General features: G+C 37.4%; 2 protein-coding genes across 2 annotated transcripts; both read right to left on the bottom strand.

Moving 5' to 3' along the window:
- Positions 1–411: 411 nt before the first annotated feature.
- LOC131330352 (fasciclin-like arabinogalactan protein 2) lies at positions 412–5,139 on the bottom strand. The gene is made up of 3 exons (XM_058363899.1): positions 4,102–5,139; positions 2,649–3,142; positions 412–925 (listed from the first exon to the last, which is right to left on the bottom strand). Exons 1-3 carry the CDS (start codon positions 4,616–4,618, stop codon positions 641–643), a joined length of 1,296 nt encoding a protein of 431 aa, XP_058219882.1. The 5' UTR covers positions 4,619–5,139; the 3' UTR covers positions 412–640.
- An 8,248-nt stretch (positions 5,140–13,387) lies between these two features.
- LOC131330351 (nuclear transcription factor Y subunit B-3) lies at positions 13,388–14,720 on the bottom strand. The gene has a single exon (XM_058363898.1). It carries the CDS (start codon positions 14,334–14,336, stop codon positions 13,797–13,799), a length of 540 nt encoding a protein of 179 aa, XP_058219881.1. The 5' UTR covers positions 14,337–14,720; the 3' UTR covers positions 13,388–13,796.
- Between the last annotated feature and the right edge of the window lie 5,997 nt (positions 14,721–20,717).

The raw sequence follows: 20,717 nt of genomic DNA, 5'->3' as shown, positions 1-20,717 counted from the left end.
AAGTTGTAAATGGACGATTTTGGATCGGTCAATAATTTTAAAATTTAATGTGCAAGATACTATTTCATAAATCAAAATTGAGTTTCTAATATACCTATCGATGTTTTATCAAGTTCAGATGATTACAATAAATGCACCGTGGGATCCAAAATAGCGGCGGCAGAAAAATTACAGTTTTCCAACTTTCCACTGCCAACAAAGATAGTTTAAACTCATACTCATGTTTGTCAGAAAAATCATTCTAACAAATATGCAATATGGAGAGCCCAACAGATGTCATATATGTAGTGGTAACTTCCCTCTATCCAAACAATATTTCTAAACCTTTTTCAGTAAAAATGAGATGAAAGTATTAAACTGATTTTTATATGTTTCGCCTCATTGATAATCCAAACAAACGTGACAACACACTAAACGAAATTTATTGAGTATCACTAACCACAAAATGAAATTTTGTTTACACACAAATAATTACAAATACAATAATGAAATCGATATTTGTTTTCCAAAAGGGAAAAGGGAGAACAGGAACTCTTTTATTTTCCTCTTTGAGAAGGAAAAAAGAAAAAAAAAAAAAAAAGGCCAAAAAAAATAACAATTCTTTTTTCTGCTATGCAGTCCTTTTATTCAACATGGTTTCTCAAATCAACCCGAAAACACCCGACCACAACACCAATACCGCCGTTACTAAACCTCCACCGTACAATCTCGCAGTCCCGTTATCGCTGGCTGTCAGATCCGCCGCATCATCATCCGACGCGTCTGGTCCTGGTGCCTCCGCGTCCTCCTCGCCCTTCTTTCCCTTCGCGGCTGGCGCCGCCGCGGCGGGCTTGAACAGCTCCGCCGGCAACAAGACCTTATCAATCTTGTATACAATCAACGGCTCTTGGTCCACAACAATCCCAGTTACCGTCGCCGTCACCACCTGTTAAGGAAAAATTATACTATGTCTACGAATGGAAAGAATAAGCAAGTGCAATAGTTTGAAGTTTTAGTGCACATTAGGAAGAGAGCTGCTACTCGCACAGCAATTGTGCACAGATTCTGTGCATGGATTGCTGTGTGGGGCTCATTATGGGTCCCACAAAACGATTCGATCCGTTCATTGAATGTAAAATATTTTTTCAAAGGTTCGCATGAAAGATTAGCTCAATCCAATACTTATAAGTGCTCGATTCAATTATTTAATTTTTCATTTGGATTTCAGGATAATGAGAAGTTAGATAATCGAATCAAGCACCTATAGGTATCGGATTGATCTGATTTTTCGCGAAAACCTTTAAAAAAATATTTTAAATTTAATGAACGGCTTGGATCATTTTTGTGAGACCCATAATGAGCCCCACATTGCAATCAGTGTACTGTTTATCTGTGTGGGTATCATTTCTGCATTAGAAATGTACAAAACTACTAGTTAAATAGCTAGCTAAATTAACATTTGTTCCAGTGCCCAGTCAAATAAGAATATATTGGAGTCCTTTTTTCAGTAGTTAACCATTAATTTATTCTTTATGCTCTGTTTTTGGAACTCGTGAAAAGTGAGAAAATAATTAATAAAAAAATGAAAAAATGAGGGGGAAATTTACTATTCTTAGAACACTATTTTGTCATTTTCATCCATCCTCTCAAACCAAAACAAAAGAAGGAATTTTTAAAAACTTTATCTTCCTTTCGACATGTTCCAAACAAAGCTTTAAGCATGGACTCTCTCTCCTTTATCATTTCAACTTTAAAAACTGCATTGAAAGTAAAAGAAATCCACATATTTTCAGTGAAGAAATTCAAAATAAACAATGTTTTAGATTGAGCATGAACAAAGTAACTAGCTTAAATAAATAAAATTAGTCTTTTATTAATTCTTTTACCTATTAGTATTGTTGTACATTCTCTTATATAAACATAAATAGTTATCTTTTAAAAAGAGCAATGCTACACATATTTTTGAAAAAGTGTCTTGAATAATTCAAATGACATAAATTTCACACAATGAAAGTATGTGGAACATATAAGGAGTACATCCAAATTCCAATGACTTAAAGACAAATTTGTGCCTGAAAATTTGACTTTAATCGGCTTTAGCTCCCCAAAACCAACTTTTATCCCAGTGCGTTTTTAATACTCTCCCCTTCCCGGTTTGTTTGTCCCATTTTTTGACTTTTTGAGAGCGTTTGACCTCTTAAAGAATTGGCTATAATTTTCAATTCGTAATATTTTTAATATGTAATATTGATCTTGTTTGATAGATCTCAATTAGTTTTATTATATAAAATTTTCAAAATCATAAAAAACATTATAAATTGTAAGATATAAATATATTTTTGAAAAACACGTATTTCGACGATTGAACAAACAAATTGGGACAGAAGGAATAAGTTTTTTCTCCACTTATGTTCAGAGAATTTTCATTTAAAAAAGGCAAATTATGGGGATTCTTAAAATGCTACTTGCATGTTGGTGGTGTGCGTAATTCTGATCGTCTAGATGTATTTGAACAATCTAGATTTAAAAAAAATTCTTTCAAGAAAAAGTCTAACTTTTATGGAAAATAGTTTAAGTGAATCTTGACCATTTATCATGACAATGAATAGTTAGAGATTGGTTGTGTGTGTAGCACTTTTGTTACAGTAAAGCTTTATTTTGCCACGTACCTTTGTCTTCAACGTGACGTCCTCTCCGTCATCCTGCACCGTGAAATCAAACTTACTCGCTCCGTCCGTCGCCAGCGTGTTCGTCAATCCGTTGCTCGACTTCAACGTCTGCATCGACTGGTACACCGGAACGCCGTGGTAGAGCACTAGCGACTGCTTCCCGGCCGCCGTCAGGTTCTTGTACTTGGGCATGAACGCGGCCAGAACCGCGTCGCTCGGGCAGAAGACGGTCAGCCCGGCGTCGAGGTTGTCCGTGAACGTGTCCACAGCGCCGGAGCTGATGAGGAGGTCGGAGAAGGATTTGCAGCCTTGTTTGGACATCAGCGAGGTGACGTTCAGGGTCGGACCCGCAGTCGGGGCTTCGGCCTCGGATGAGGTCAGGATCCGACTGATCTGGATCACGGAGATGTTGTACGGCATTTCTTCGATGGATTTCACGTATGTGGCCTTGGGTTTTCCGTCGCTTTCTTCCGCCCCGAACTCCACCTTGCCCCCTTAATTTTGTTAGCAAAAAAACATAAATTGTGATTAAATGGTTTAATTAATTAGATAATCAAACTAAACCATTGTAATAATAATGATACCATCAATCACACTCTACAAATAAATAAATAGAGAGACCATCTACCTAGATAAATAAGTGAAAATAGAAAAACTTGGTGTAATTGTGGAGCACGACAATCAGTATCATATTCAAGTGAAGTTTCTTTTGCTGATTAAAAAAAAAAAAGGAGTTTCTAACTAGTAACACAAATGACTTTTGAAGATTTAGAACGATATACGCAATCGTTCTTATTGAGAGATTACACTCCTCATGGGGTAAAGAATCACTCAAATCGAAGGTACATTAGACTTGATGCAAATAGTACAATGTAGGATAAAATTTGTGAAAGTGTATATGCATATCTTAATTTAAATAGCTAAAACTCATTAGTGTATATGCGTATCACGAATGTTAAACAGCCCGTATGGATAGAAAACTCATCTAGTGGTCCATGAAGCTTCACAACACAATATCAATAATTTTAAGTACCCGAAAAGGTAAATCCACGGTACATATTCAATTTGTTGATTTACCTTTTCGGGGTACATTTGTGAATCACTTTTTTGGGGTAATTTTGGGGTACATTTGCAAATTTGTACTGTTGATTTACCTTTTCGGGATACATTTTTTTTGTGTAACTAGCATTGCTCATGATATTATGAAGCTTATCGTAAAGTGTACGGAACAATAACATTGAGTGGTTGGGATGAAAATTTGGTCATTAACAAAAGTAATAAAACTTCCTATAACATTTTTGTGACTATGTTCACGATATCACTAATACATTGGTAGATTTCATTCTCTAAAGATCTGTTCCACCGCTGATTATTATTATGGAATTAATTCAGAATGTGAACGTTGAATGTAAAATTATATATAGATAGATAAATTGACAATCATATCATTCACCTTTGAGGTCAGTAATGTTGACGTATCCGGACGTGCCGGAAGCCTTGCCGGTGGCCTGGAAAAGCGTGGCGGTGAGGGTGGACCCCTTGGTGATCTGGTGGAGCTTCTTGGAGCCGAAGTAGTCGGCGAAGACGTGGAGGGCCAGGACGTTGTGGACGGTGTACAGCGGGAGCTGCTTGGACACGAGGTCGGACATGGCCGCGTTGTCCACCGCGCACACGGTGATGGTCTCGCGGCGGTTGATCTCCTCGGCGAGGTGGGTGAGGGTCAGGTAGTGGTTGAAGGTGGAGAAATCCGGGTGTTTGGCCAGGATGCGGGTGATGTTGTGGGCGTGAGAGGCCGACGGTAGGAGAATCAGGAGAGAGAGCGAGAGGAGGAGGAGAGAAAGGGGGAGTGCCGGAAAAGTCCGCATTGCGGCGGCCGGAGGGTTTGAAGTTTTGAAGTGTGAGTGGGGGAACACTGTGTTAGTGTCAAGTGTGAATATAATGTGTGTGATTGTATAGTTGCAATTTGGCATCTGCTTCCCATTTCTTGTATTTCATAATCACCTTATTATTATAGTCAGGTCTGTGTGGCCTGAGTGAAGGAATGTGTCATCCAATCGTTTCTTGCAAGGATGAGCTTTCTCTAGAATGGGATCAAAGCAAGTGGTTGGCCAGGCTAGGTGGGACCCACATTGGACATGTATGTTTTCTGATTATCTAAAGTTGATTGTGTAGTACTACTGTCTGTCAGTAGAGCAAAATAATCTTACCAGATGATTGTGTGACGGAATATCTCCATGGTCGCATAATGTGCGTGCAGTTACGTGAGCGAGAAAGCGTCTTTCGAAAATCTTACAAACAACTATAATTCGTGAGTGCGAGAATCGAGAACGTAAGCGCAGAGAGACGATCGATAGCAGGAGCGAATTCGGTCATTTTGTATGATTATATGACCAGGCGATCATGACTAAGCTCTTTTGCCTTTGCAACGGTGAGCAATTTGAAGTAGTATAAGATTACAGTTGGTTTTGATTTTGCAGGGAAAAAGGGCTTTGATGTGCAGGTGAATATTATGGTGTACCTATTTAAGCCCCTCTTTAACAGGCCAGTTCCAGAACTTTCCGTACTGCAAATGAATGTCTAACCAAAACACACCCACGTTCAGATGCTCAGGTTCTAGAGCTGGGAAAGCACTTCAAATACATTTAGACCTTGGGAGTGATGATGGTAAAGGCCAAAAGGGCAAGCAAAGCATCAATTTCTTCAACAAGTGCGCTTTTTGTAGCATTGGAGTACCATCATTTGATGAACGGTCTGTTTGGCCACACATGTGTATCCACTACTAGTAAGTGGAACTTAGGGTCGTCATTCATTCATACCTTTTGTTAGGTGTTAATTTCCTTTTTAGTAATGCAGGGTGTTCCGGGTCAATTTGCGCGCATCTCGGATTAATTCATACAGTCTCTCTCGAGGCCATTTTCATGCTTACTCAAGAGGTGAGGTGGCAACAAGGAGAATCGAACCTGAGACATGAGTAGGAAGCAAATTCCAAAGTTCCTGGCTAGGATCACTGGGTCAACCCATTTGACAAACCGTCACTTAAGTTGTCCATGACATCACATACTACACTTTTGTGAAGATAAATAGGAAAAAAAAAGTGCTTTCCGAAAATGAATGGTTTGGCTAGTAACTTCTGTTAACAATTGTATATCATGTCAACTAGTGGGAAAAAAAAAACTCGTTATTTAAGCATTTTTAATATATCGACAATTTGGTGTTCAAATCAGCAATTAAGACCACGTCGACTAGTTTTGAAATCTCAAAGTTTAGTAACAGAACTTGAGATATATAAATAGGTTACTAGTCTTATTACAGGTCATTGAAAAATTAATTTTCCTATACCCAACGATGTGAGATTTTGTTTTGTCCAATTTTAGCTGTCAATGCCATGCCTCTAATATATTGCTGGGGTCTTTTTCTTTTGCTGTTAGGTTTCTGATGCCCTCAAGTTTTCTGTGTCGGTGTAGATTCATGTTAAGACACTTCTACCTTCTCCCACGAAAAGAACATTCAATCACTTCAACAAAAAGAAAAGTATACTTGCATTTTACAAGAGAATGCCTTTGGAAAATGTCCTGAAAAAAAAAAAAGTTGATTCAAAACGTGAATAGATAGCAGAGGGGTATGGCAATGAGGGGTTTTGGGACGGGTTTCACTCGCTTCGTCTTCCTTTTTCAAATACATAACCACACTCCATTCCCGTCTCAATTACAGACGATCAATTGTTGTAGCACTAGCACCCATCAGTGTACCAAACGGAGCTAAAGCATAGCGCTTGCCGATCATTTAGGCCCCTTTCTAAGAGAAATAAGTAATTGACTTTTATTTTTGAGTGCTGCTATCCGTACCGACGGATTTCCCACAGAAATCATACCGACGGCCCGGCGGGGCTGTCGGTACGATTTCGGTGGGAAATCCGTCGGTACCTATATCTTTTCCGTTTATTTTTTGAATTAAATGTGATATATTATGAGAGAATGACTTGTCTCGTAAATCAAGAAATAATTACTTAAAAAAAACATTGATGTTAAGGACAAAGAAAACTTACAACGAAAGTGTCCCGAAAAGAGCAATTAGTGGTTGAGATTCAGTTTGATGTGTGGAACCCAATCATCAAAGTGAATCTCAACCACTGAGACCATGTTCGTTTTAGGATTTTGGATTTGTTAGTAATGAGTGAATAGAGTAATGATTGAAAATAATGGTAATGATTGAATAGAGTTAGAGAGAAAAATGAAAGTAATAATCGAAGATAAATAGAATATTAATTAAAATTCAAAATCCAAAACCCTTAAACGAACGGAGTCTGATTGTTTTTTTTAGAACACTTTCGGACTAATAAGTTTTCTTTATATACCCTAGCATTACTCAAAAAGTACCTTAGCAGATCGGGGAATTAAAAAACTAAAAATAAAAAAAATAAATCTATTGGGAAAGCATATTCCATGAAGCCACCTATAGTTACACCATACGTGAATAAAATCCTGACTAAACACACTCGATAAAATAGTTTTTGTGATTGACAGATAGATTTTATGGTTACATCATACGGGTGACCCTTGTCGGTTCTCCGAGGAATTTTTCAATGCCAAGTGGATACCACGTGATGTCCGCTCAGCACATCTGAACCCCTCTGATGCGATTTTGGACAGTTCAGATTTTAAGAGAAAAAAAGGAAAGAGAAAGAGGAAGGGTGAGAAGAGAGAGAAGGTTTGAATTTGAGTCATCCAAAAGTGTATTGGATTGCTCGGAAGTGCCGAGCGGCACCACTTGGGATATAGTTGATAAGCACCCGATAATGTCATTAAGGGTGCATTAGTTTTCTAGTTTAAGTTCAATTTAATCGTTAAATAGTGTTTTAACTGCTTTTGCTCGTAGAGTTTGCTATTTCTGTTTTGTAGGAAATCATCCAAATAAAGGAGTTTTAAAGTCCAAAGCCTAGGCAGAAATGGCTAGATGGTGACCCGACGGCTCGCCAAGGCAAGGCAAAGAAGCAAGGCAAAGCTCAGCGGCTAGAGCTATTGAGCTCGGCATCGATGGGATAAAGGAAGTTACATCGATGCCGAGGGGCTTATCCAGGGAGGCAGCTAATGAGCTCGGCATCGATGGAGAGAAATAAGTTACATCAATGCCGAAGCTCTTATCACAGCAGCATAAGCCTGTTGCCATCGATACCGAGGGCTCTAGGAGGGGAATTTTGAAGCATCTCCTGAAGAATCTAGGGCGTACCTGGAAGAGTAGAATAGATTTTTGCTTACATCATTGTAGATCTAGATCTAGATCTGTTTTTGTTCTTGAATGTTCTTCATTTCCAGTCTTGAATATTTATTTTCTATTTTCATTAATTAGTTTTTGGTATTGTCTTCTTTATTAAAGTTGTAGTGAATCTTCCGATTTATTTTTCATTCCAATTTTCTTCTAGTGTTATCAATTCAATTATGCTAAGTAGATTTTCACTTGCTCCTATCTCAATAGATATGGGTGAGTAGTTTTTCAAGGTTAGGTCATGGGGTGACTAGCACCTCCTAGCTCAAGTAGAATTGCGTTTTTCACCATAAAATTTAAACCTTTGGTTTCAATCATCGATGCGGGGTTCGGGTTTTATTTGTCAAATAGCTAAGGTGTTAATCTCCTTGATCATATGTAGGTAGGAGCATCGCCTACCTACCACACATGATACTTGGAGCTCTGTCGCACGAGGCATTTGCTAAATAAATTATAGAGCTAGCTTGTTAATCGAACCATTCTATTTTCCGATTCGGGAACCTTGATTGTGTATCCTGAATCGCGTATTTGGGTGAGAAATGCAGTTTAACTTGAGTCGTGAGTGTTAGCAATTCTTAGACCTAACCTGCCTTTTATCTTAGTTTATTCGCTTTTTAATTTAGTCCCTTTTCATTTCCACTACACACGTAAAATCAAGTTGGCTGTCTAAAAGCCGAAAGCTCTTACTTGCATCTACAAATCCAGCAAAACCGTATTAATTATTCCCTTGGGTACAATCCCGAACTTCCGAATTATCATGCTTCAACTGACGTATTAGACCCTACGCTGGGGTATTATTCCATATATCGGATTGAACGAAGCAATAGCCGTTGGGCACTGAAAAAATTCTCCGTTTCTCCACCTTAATCATGGTTATTAAGGGTTAGATCTTCCTCTTAATTATTGGTTGATCACTTTTTCCCTAGCTTACAAAAATGCTGAGAATTTTATTCCTGTGTGGTGGGCCTAGTGGGACCGGCTAAAGTGTCGGCAGGATCGTACGTATAACTATAAAAACAACAGCCTGGAATGATGGTGTCAGATCATGTCAGCCACGTGGACAGCGATGTGCTGCCAACTACTTCCCTCAAGATCAACGGTTGTGATCTTCCAACTCTGTAGCTTGGGTACACCCTGTTCGTTGTTTGTTCCCGTCGGGCCCGTTCTAGAACTAACTTTAAGCAGGAGTGTTTGAGTATTTTTTAAGAAAGTAATTTTAAGCTAAAAATAATATATTTATATAAATAATTTTTTTAGCAATATAAATTTTATTTGATAGATTTTATTAAGATATTTTGAATGGTAAAAAAAAAATTAAAAAAAGTATTTTTTATTCACATTATTTTTGAGTTTGAAAAAATAAAATAAGTAATTATTTTTTAAGTAGGTATTCTAGAACGAGCAGACCTTTAGATTCAATTCCCGTGGACCAATCTCCAATCCAATTTTATCAAGCTTCGAACAACTCAGTTGTGTTTCACTAACTAAAATAAAATATTTATTTTTCAAGTAAATTACTTATTTTTTGAATTAAATATGATGTATTATGCAAATGACATATCTCATAAAGTGAAAAATAAGTACTTAAAAAATATGTGGCCTTGTTCGTTTCCTATATTTACTTTGTTTTAACTTTGTTTTTCAATCATTATCCTATATCTTTCTCCAATCATTACCTTATATCTCCAATTATTAATTTTATTTATCTCTCTATCTCTTTCCATTCATTATCCATCTTCCCAATCATTATCCTATTTCTTTCTCCACCCACTACCAAAACTAAAATATCCAAAACTCTTAAACGAACAAAGCCAATAATCTTAACAGAACGGGACCTAAGAGAGAAGGAAAAGAAGGAAGAAGGAAAACTTATGGTTATGAAGTTTTCTTTAAGAAAAATGAGCAAATCTTATTTACGGAGGGTTTCGCGAATAAGGTTTTACAAAGTCAATAGCGTGAGTTCAAAAGTGTTTTGGACTGTTCGGATTTTTTAGAAACTTTTTTGGAGAAGTTTAAACTCTTCCCCGAAAAAATTTCTTTAAAACTCGGATTATTGATTGTCGAGACAGACGAGTGAGATTGAAAAGCTCTGTAATAAACCTGTTTACTGCGACTCCTTGAATAAGTCCATCTCTAAATATGCTATCTGCGATTGTGACTTCTTGTTGTTGGGATTGATACGACATATTTTAGTGTTTTGTGAAAATGAACAGGAAATATAAATGAACGATCTAAATTCACAACACTGTAAATCTAAAATGTTCATTTCTCTTTCATGTTCTTTTTCATTATGAACACTTTCATGTATCCTAGCATTTTCCTTAATTTGTTGTTAGTACTACTGTACTAGTATTATTTGATTGTGGGACGAAGGTGACTTTTGTAAGTGGATGTTGTGCACTTCATGTGTTGTCTTGTCCTCTTAGGTGGGAGAAATTTTTCAGAGCCCGTTTCAGAACACCTTCTTAAAAAATAAGTACTTATTTTATATTTTCAAACTAAAAAATAATGTAAATAAAAAAAAAATTTTAATTTTTTTTCACCATATTAAAGATCTCAATGAGATCTTTCAAATAAGATCCATATTACATATTTTTAGATTTCAATAAACCCATCATTTTTTAACTTGAAATTGTTTTCTTAAAAAATAAGTACTTATTTCACGTTCCGGAACGGGGCCTCAGTGCGGGTTGGGCACAGGCCACGTGGTGTCGAGCACGCATCTCGGCCTTCCGAATGTATTTTAGGCAGTCTAGATTTGTTTGGGCTTGAGGGGGTGTTTTGATAATTTTACAATTAAAAATTACCCAAACAAATCTGTGTCGTTCAAAACACATTTGAATGGCCGAGACACATGGCCCGTGCCCACCCCGCACTGAAAAATTTCTCCTTAGGTGGAGTGCATTATTTGTGTACAGGATACAGTGATTGGCTGCTCAACTACTTCAACTTTGACCAGCGATGAGATGAAGTGAGGTGAGACTTGAGTATCGGCCAAAAACAAAAACAATAATTCTATAACCACGTTCAATTTATACACCCAAATACATACCCACATATATAAGTGTGTGGGCTCCACACGCATTGCACACTCTAGTATATGCGGGTGTGTATTTGAGTGTGTGTTTGGATGTGGTTGTAAAAGAAGTGAGGTGAGAGGGAGACTGACACTAAAAATTCTTTGGGCCATGAGGCCATCCATTGGCTAGCTTTTGTTATGGACTCATGACTGTACAATTGGCTGACTGCCGCCCAACTCTAAAAGCCCACTTGATCATTGAGTAGTTAGAACAGTATATGGAAGTATGGAACTTGATCTGACTGTCCTCATAGTCCTATTTGAGGGTGGAACCGTAAAATAAATCACTCATGCTACAGACACGTTTTTCGGCGACTCCCCAGACACTCCTTTCTCACAAGCAGTACTGGAGCCAGCAGATGTGTGGAGCCTACTACTTGTGAGAGAGGAGTGTCTGGAGAGTGGCTGAGAGGCGTGTCCCCAGCATTTCTAATATCTAAAGTAATTGGTTGTACTATGTAAACCAATCAAACGAAAAAGAAGAGTACAATATCACAAATACCCAGTCCACATATACATGCAACAAGTGCTTGAAGGTGTGAGTCTCAGGGGTGTTACCATTAACCTAAAAGTTAGTGGATTCTAATTTTTTTATTTTGTTCTTATCTAAAAAAATAAATTTATTTTTGTTAGTTTTGTGCCAAATTTTTACGTATTATTGGTCCGTCTCGATGAGAAGAATCGGAAAAGTGAAAAATTATTACTTTTACACAAGTATTTTTAGAAATATTCAAGAAAAATCTCAAAAAGCTAACTTTTGTTGAATGTTTTTCAAAAAAATTGGGTAAAAGTCACAATTTTTTACTTTTCTGATGTTTAAAAAAAATTGGATATTACGAAACTAACAAAAGTGAATTTTTTTGAATAAAGACAACAAAAAACTTGTAGTCCATAACTTTTAGGTTGGTGGAAACACCCCTCAATATATATTTATAGAAGTCGTTGGACATGATGAATGGCACTTGAAACCATTCTCCCCCGCAAACAAGATAACCCTAACTTCCTCACAGGACTGGATTCTCTCCTATTAGAAACAAATCTATCTATCTCTCTCTCTCTCTCTCTCTCTCTCTCTCTCTCCTCACAGGACTCTCACCGACTGTCCTTGTTTTATTAAACTACCTTATAGGTACCCATGGTCCCATGCATAGAGAGCTTACAATTATGGAAATCACATCTTTAGACCTTCATCCAGCTTGTACTGCAAAGCTAAAAGTGGGTGAATCTCAGTTCCCTAAATCACCAATTTCAGCTATCTTCGTAACCATCCCATGTTTTGTACTTGTACCATTGGTACCGAATAATCACATATAACTTATATATGTGTATCGCCATGATAAAAATACATGTACGCTATACCAATTTAGATGCCTAAGGATAACGAAGTGGGAGAAAATTGAGCAGAAACAATCGTTATCAGGGCTATGTTTTTGTTGAATTACCGTTGAGGTGACGATACGACAAAAGATATGAGATTCCTCTATAACATTAATAGTAGTAAAAAGATCATCAATGCCACTTTTCTAAAGATATGTTAGATTGGTTGGATTTAACATGAGTTTACATTACAAGTTGTCGTGTGAGTTCATTCTTGACACTTAATTTAATGCAACAAAAGGTTAAAATTTTGAGATCATGCATGTACAACTTCATACATCCTGGCCACAGTATTATTCGAGATAATCAGATTTGTTCACGGTTTTGTATGATTCACATGCAACTGAACTTGGTGCTTCAATTCCCGAAAACAAACACATTCTTTTAGTCAATTGTTGTATTCAATTCCTGAAAGCGAGCGAAGCCCTATGTACAATATTAATTCTACTCCCATCAGGAAAAAAAAAAAATTCCAACTTATAACAGCCTTGCACTAAAGTGGAAGTTGGGTTTCATCCCTATTCATGTGTTCTATTGGTTTAGCCGAAGAAAGAGTGGCATCAACATGTAGCAATCATCTCAAAGACTAAGAATGGAAATGCTAGTACAATACTCCTATTTAGTGTAGAAAGATAGCTAGCTATGACTGTCATAAGATGGATTCCTTTCCACATCTGCAGGTATACTATAAAAGAGCAAGACAAACTATTCTTCTTTCCCAACAACCACCACGGACGGCATGCTATTTTAACCGGTCTAGCCAAGGCATGGCAAGCCGATTGCTTGTCAGCGGGTAAGGCAGGGCATGGCAGGCACGACTTAATTTATCGAGCAAAAACTAAAATTTTCTCGGCCGTTTGCCTTCAATTGCTCGTGCTTTCACGCGCGTCCTGTGGGTAATGCTCGAAAAGAAGAGCGAAAATGGTATGCTCTTTTAACCGGTCTTGCCAAGGATTACCATTTTACCCATTCCATTTCCATCCATGTACATCTGAACTGCACTCCCATGTACACAAGCCCAAAAGCAACAAAATCTTTCCAATTAATTAGTTACCACTCTGTATGACATGGCCATTCTAATTTCCCCATTTTTCTTGTCACAATTACACATTTACCCCTTGAAATTCACAGAAGTTGTAAAAACAAAAAACAAAGAACATACAAACAGCTCTATGAATCTGGTAAACAAATTACGCAAAAACGTTGTTAAAAAAAAAAAAAAAAAAAAGGCAAAAAAAAAAAAAAAATAGGCCTAAATAATTTAGGAGTGGTCTGAGATTAACCCACTGCCATGCATTCTTACTCCAATACAAATTTGTACAGCCACTTGGAGAGGTGAGTTCAACTGTTTTCACATGAATACTAGTAATACTATTACACCAGAGCGGGTGCATAAAATCGGACTCCTCCGCCACCGCCGCCGCCGCCACCTACCGTGACCTCTGATAACCCGATCCGCCGTACATCGGTCCCTGATGGTGCTGCTGCCCCATCATCATCATACCCCCCTGCTGCATCCCTCCGTACATCCCACCACCACCACCACCATTAAACCCTCCTCCTCCGCCGGTGCCGCCACCGCCGGAGGATCCTTCCTTCCCTCCGCCGGCAGTACCGGCGGTCTTCTCCCCTTCCATCTCCCTATACTTGGCTAGGTAAACCTTGAGCGGCTCCACGTACTCCTCGAACCCCAGCGTCGTCATGGCCCACAGCAGGTCGTCGCCGTTGATCGTCTTCCGCTTCTCCCTCTGGCACTTGTCCGACGCCTCCCCCGTGATGAAGCTTATGAACTCCGACACGCACTCCTGCACCGTCTCCTTTGCGTCCTTGGATATCTTCGCGTTCGCCGGCAAGGCCTTCTTCATTATCCTGCTCACGTTCGCGATCGGCAGGAACCTGTCCTGCTCCCTTGCCGACAGCTCGCTGTTCGCCCCGCTCTGCCCTCCCGACTCGTTGTCCGAATCCGCCATCAGTCAAGAGGCACACAAACTGGTCTGAACACTTTAAATCGTCAAGAAGTATAACCCCAAGGATTGGTCCAGCGCAATCAAAGTCTGGCACTTAAGGTTTGGTCCCTCCTAACGTCTCATGTTCAAAATGGTGTTCTTAATCTTTTTTTGGGTTTTGCCCCGGTCGTCAACTTTAGAATCCCGAGATTTGTCAAGGTGCACGCAACCGCCGGCCACCTGGTTATCAAAAAACAAGAAGAGTTATCAGGAAATATACATGGAGAATTTGATAAGTCTCGAATTTGCCGGGATAATTGGACAGACGGTGGAGATTTTCCCGGAAAATTGGAAGGGGATTTGGGATAGGAAGGAAAGGGGAATGGGGAGGAAGGGGGAATGGCGGGTCCGTTGGATCGGGGGTATAATATCGGATGGGGTTGACACGTGGAGTGTTTGTGGCCGTTTAATTTGATGATAAGAGAGGGTTACGTGGGAGTTTTTTGGGCGTTGGATGAGAACGTGGGGACGGTGATTTGGACGGTCGTGGAGGGGGCTACGTTGGTGGAGAGTTGTTATTGGCTGTGTGGGTGAGATGTATAGTAGACATTAGTAGTAGTGGGAGGGGCGGCTGCATTTACTTTTTGAAGATCGTTTTAGCCGGCTGGTTGACTCGGCCTGAGCCGCAAGCCCAAGCTTGCGTTTTGTTTTGTTTTTTTTGTTTTATTGGTTGGATTTGTAGGCTTTAGAACCGTTCCGCTCAACTTTTACTACTTTTTTGACTAATTTTTTTTGCTTAAAATTGGATATTTTCGTAAATATTTGGATAAAAATTATCATTTTTTTTTACTTAGAATCGAAAAAGTGATGCGCAAAATTAAAAATGCAAAAATTTTTGAATAAGAACAAAATAAAAAAAGTCCTAAAAGTGCTTAGTGGAATGGAAGTAACATATTGAAGGGAGATTTTGTAATTTATTCATGATGTTTTGTATTTTATGGTAAAATCTAGGGGGACACATTGTACTTTTAGAGATTTTGTGTCCATTTTTTGAGAATCAAAAGCAATTTGGAGATTCAAATTTTTTAAAAGTACAATGAATCCCTCCTATATTCTCTCATAAGTGCAAAAAGAGGAAAAAATACAAAATCTTTCATCAATATGTTACATCCATTCTCTATTTTAGAGTTTTAGAAATGGATTGGAATTGCTCTCAGATTAGTGAGATGTGTTTCTTGGGGAAGGGTCCTGTCAAGTTTTTTACGGTCAAATTTCCATCCATTTGCAAATTTTTTGGACCCCATTCCGGGCCCGCAATAAGTGCATGTATTCAAAGAAAAATGTGTTCCTATCAGGCGTCGATTGATAACTGACAAACATGTTTTTTTTTCGAAGTAGAAGGTCTCGACAAGCTCTACAAAATGAACGGATCTGATTATTATTACGGGCCAAAAAAATTGCAAATGGGCCAGACTGGTCAGTAAAAAACTTTACAAGACCTTCCTCCGTGTTTCTAAGCTCATCAGGTAGTGTTACTTGATCACTTTAAAGAGAAAGTCTGGAGTTCGAGTCTACGAAAAAAAAAAAGACTGGCATAGTCAATGCGAAAGAGACGTTATTCATTGATCTTGTAAATACAGTTATACTCCAAATTAGATTTCAAGTAGAAAGCCGAATTAGAAACGGCTTGCAACAGCTCCCGTCACTCGACAACCTATTAAATTAAACTAGGAAAAATCTTGACTCCGTCCGATGTGTTTGCGGCCGGCGAGTGAGTAACGGCTCAAGGAAGCAGCTTAAAATTGAGATAATTTAAAGCAGCGCGACTCGACTCGCCGTAGTCGTGAAATGAGAATGTGCAGTCCCCACCAAGGCACCAACTAATAAATTATGAAAGTAGTATTTGACCACTTGATGGTTTGGATAATAATAGGTCAATGGGGAATAGTATACTCACACACCACCCCCCACTGGCATAAATGGAACTTGCCTTAGTTGCCTCCGGACAATGACGAAGCCAGAATTTTCGTGTAGAATAAACGAATATGCACAATAAAAATAATAATTTAAGTTGAAAGTAACGTATGAGACCTTTTTCGAGCTCTTGGCCTCCCTCCGACTCCACCTTTGTCTGTGAACACATTTAAGTTTTTTTTTTTTTTGATAGGCAAACATAATTTAAGTTGAAAGTAACATATGAGACCTTTTCCAAGCTATTGGCCCACCTCGACTCCACCTTTGCCTGTGAACACATTTATTTTTATTTATTTTTTGATAGGCAAATATAATTTAGGTTAAAAGTAACGTATCAAACCTTTCCAAGCTAAGACGGAGTATATATTAAATGAATGACAAGGGATGACATTATGTGATGACATTATCAACTAATGAAAAATATCCCATTGTGGTATTTGTGATATGTACTAAAAGAATAAAAGAGTTGTCCTTTTAAATTTTTGTTAATTACATAGTTGTCTAGTGACACCATTGAAGATTATGCATTCTGAGAAAATTTTCAGTGAAGCCGTTATTTGTAACACCCTTCTCAGATGGGACCTATACATATATGAAACTCACCTCATATGAAAATGCGTTACAAATAACCTATGTACCCTCTTTTCTTCTTCTTTTTTGTCTTTTTCAATTTCAAGATCCCAAGGGGGCCGGTAAAAAAAGGTCTCAAAAGGGGGAAACATGGCAGTATTAATTGTCGAGGCCTAGAGAGTGGCATAAGTGCTCAAAATAGATGTTATAAGTTCGAGCACATGGATCTTGAATCTCTCTCTCTCTCTCATAGCCGCCATCAATATCTTTCTTTTTCCTTCCCCTCCCTCCAAGGTTTCACATCCTTATATGGTGGTGTGCAGGGACAGAATTAAGTGTGCTACTACGCATAAACAAGTGCATATATCTTGAAAATATACATATAAAACTAGTTTTTATGTTTCAATTTCATCATATGGTGCATTTATACTTGTTGATTTTCGAACTATTTGTCTACTTGGATCGATTCTTTCTTAATTATACTTATTTTTAACCGTCTAAGAGCAATATTTTAAAATAATATCATTAATAAAATTATATTGATCATTCTAAAACTTTTCGATGTTTATGTAAAACATACTCTCAAATTTTGTCTGAGATTTTGTGCTTATTTTTACATAATTTAAGTGAAAGTGTGTGTTATATATTTTTGTAGTTTGTATTGCATGCCGTAATTATGTAACGATCTTATTGTGGTTAACTAGAAAAATAAATTTTCGCCCCTATGATTAATAAGGTGCCCCCACTAAACGATATTTCTGAATCCGTCCCCGGCGGTGTGTGGAGAAGGCTTTATACTTTTCTCTTTGTTTTGTTTTTCTTCCGTCTTTTTAGGTCCAAAAGGTCCGAAGTCTAAGGCTCTAAACACTTGTATGACTCGTAAGCTGGTCTACTCTTTCATCTATACCAAAAGGTCCAAAATACAAGTATGATGGTCGTGTAAGTTGGATTCGTAGTCTAAGCACTCGTAAGCTGGTCTGGATATATAAGCTAAAAAAAAAAAAAAATGATGGTCTTGTAGATGGATGGAAGATAGATAGCATCGAGATTCTGCATAATGTGAGCCAATTGCTCACTCTACTCTCCCTTATCGATGAGGATCAAGAAGTATGGCTTGAGGATCCTCTGTTTTTGGCTGTACATGCTTTTGTTCTTCCTTCTAGCCCCTTGAATCACCCCAGTCCTGGAATCCAACTCCAGTTTGACTGTGATTTTCGAAGCACGCTTTCTCTGCATAAAAAAACAAAAAAGGCTGACAGTTTTCCATTTGGGTGTGCAAACATCAGAAAGTTGCTTTCATATCTTCCAAGTGGTAGGAGTAACCTGAGTCACATAATTTATGTGCGCGAACGTGAATGGACGCTAGCGTAAAAGCGCATTTGAAACACATTCTAAACTCATAAAATTCGTGAGAGAAAGGATTGGAAGCGCGAGCAGGAGTGCAGGGCATATGAAATATGCACGTATACGTTTTTAATTTCGGAATTAGTATATATACCATGTTTTGCAAATGACTTTTTGGTTGCTGTTGTGCTCCTAAAATGGATCCCACTCCTTGTCCCATTATCTGATAATTTGTCTTTTTTGAGAACTCATTATTATGTGATTTGAATCTTTCATTTATATAGTAAAACTTGACCAGCCAAATCATTCCTGGGATGAAGTTTTGGGGGTAATGATTGGAGAGAGTACCGTGCGCAAAAAAAGAGGTTGGTTTTAGAGATCCAAAACGAAAATACTGATGCGATCATGTAGGTATGGATATTCAAACTACTTAATTTATCGCCATGGATTGTTTATTATCCACGAATTTTACAAAATAAACCGTATCATCAAGCTCAGGATGCCACACCCATTTTGAGAGCACAGCATGGTTATCTTGCCTTGGGCCAAAATAGCTCCCCAAAATCCTACCGCAAAACCTATTATTATGAAAATAGTAAAAGCAAAACAGGTTTGTTTCGTCCTCTTTCTCGCATAACTAAATATGTTAGCCAATTTTGGACAAATGTTATGCCTCTAAGACTAAGAGCATCCGTAATTGACTAATTAAAATTGGATAATTAAAAGTTGCCACATCACATTTTGATTAGAGGTTCACAATGGTAAAATCAAAATTAGATAACCAAAATCTTTTTCAAACTACAAAAACTAAAAACTATTAATACAGAAATTTTTTATTTTATTAGTTCCCAAACTAATAAAAAAAATTTATTAGAAATGCAAAGTAATTTTCCCAAAATCATTTTTTGAAATCATTTTCTTTTTCTGATTTTTGAAAAAACAGTTTTGTGTAATTCTTTTGACAATATGGTTGAAAAAGAAAGAGAGAGAAAATGGAGGAGTTTTTGCGTAGTGATGAGTGTAGTTGATTGGAAATTAAAGATGGGTTTATTGAATTTGATTATTGACAAAATGTTACTAGTTTTGGTTATCCAAGATCCAAATTTTTGATTAGTCGTTAAGATGTTGTTAAATTTGGTAATTCCAATGTGATCACTCTTTTGAGCAACATTGTTAATCTTAGCAACATTTTGACTTTGATTAGTCCACTATGGATGCTCTAAGGGATGGTTTGGCCTAATAAGCCAAATGTCTTTCTTTTTTTTTTTTATTATTCAAAAAAAATCGTATTTGTTAATTTTTCGTCATTTTTTTTATAGATTATTGTTTCGTCATAATGAAAGGAATTTAAAAGGTAAAATATTACGATCAAAATCCTTTTTTTTAATAAAGACGAAAAATTGGCATATTGACTTATTTTTGTCTTTATTCAAAAAATTTAAGTTTCGATCGTATTTTTTTTCTTTTTAGATTTCTCTCGTCATGACGAAACAATAATTCACAAAAAAATTGACGAAATACTAACAAATGCAATTTTTTTTTAACAAGGACAAAAAAAATTAGTCATTTGGCTTTATTAGGCCAAACAACCCATAAGTGGTAGGAGTAAATATTATGCCTTTAATGATAAATATTATGTCTCTCAATGGTTAATGGTGTGTATGGTTATGCCTATTTGGTAAAATGTTACCCCTATTGATAGAATGTTATGCCTCTCGGTTGTAAATATTATGGGTGCATATATCCCCGAAAAGTTGAAAATATATAAATGTACACCGTAACCGTTCCCTATGACTTATGGTGATATCATTATCATGTCTAGGGTCCAAAAGACTCCAAACAATTTGCTATTGCATCTGCTTCAATAAATTAATAGGAATATTTGTCCAAAGAATGCGTCTTGTCATAGACTCATAAGTCATAACCCGTCATGATGAATCCACAAACAAGTGGGTTAGTTGAATTTAATTAAAAACTGATTTGTATTCACAGAACCCATTAACCTGAAACAGTAAATGAATGCCAAATGGACAACAAATGGCAAAAATGCTTTAGAATTGGTGTCTTAAAGAGAAAACAAAGGGCCGCAACACAAGGTGCTTTAAAGGGTATCCAAGGTTAGTGTTAGATCGAGCAAGTCATTGATCAAAGGGCAGAAATCTTCACAGTTTTTTTTAAATGATTTTGCTACTCCCATTTTTACCAATGACACTCCCATTTTATCCCTTCAATGCAATAAAATTTCAAAAAATTCATGGATTATTTTGTAAATTTACACACTTAAAGGACAAAAAGAAAAGTGGCATTTATAAAAAGAGAAGTAACAAAATCATTTCCCTTTTTTACTAACGATAACACAACAAATCCACACCCCCCTATCTGAAGGGTGATTACTGGAGACATGGATATATAATGTCATTTCTGTCAATCCTGATGACATATTCGTAAATAACAGCAGTTTTGTAAGTTAGAAGCCGGATATATTATGGATGGACTAATCGGTGTGTGACCGGATAA

This window comes from Rhododendron vialii, chromosome 6a (genome assembly GCF_030253575.1).
Source record: "Rhododendron vialii isolate Sample 1 chromosome 6a, ASM3025357v1".
NCBI lineage: Eukaryota > Viridiplantae > Streptophyta > Magnoliopsida > Ericales > Ericaceae > Rhododendron > Rhododendron vialii.
This window is presented reverse-complemented; position numbering and strand designations above follow the sequence as displayed.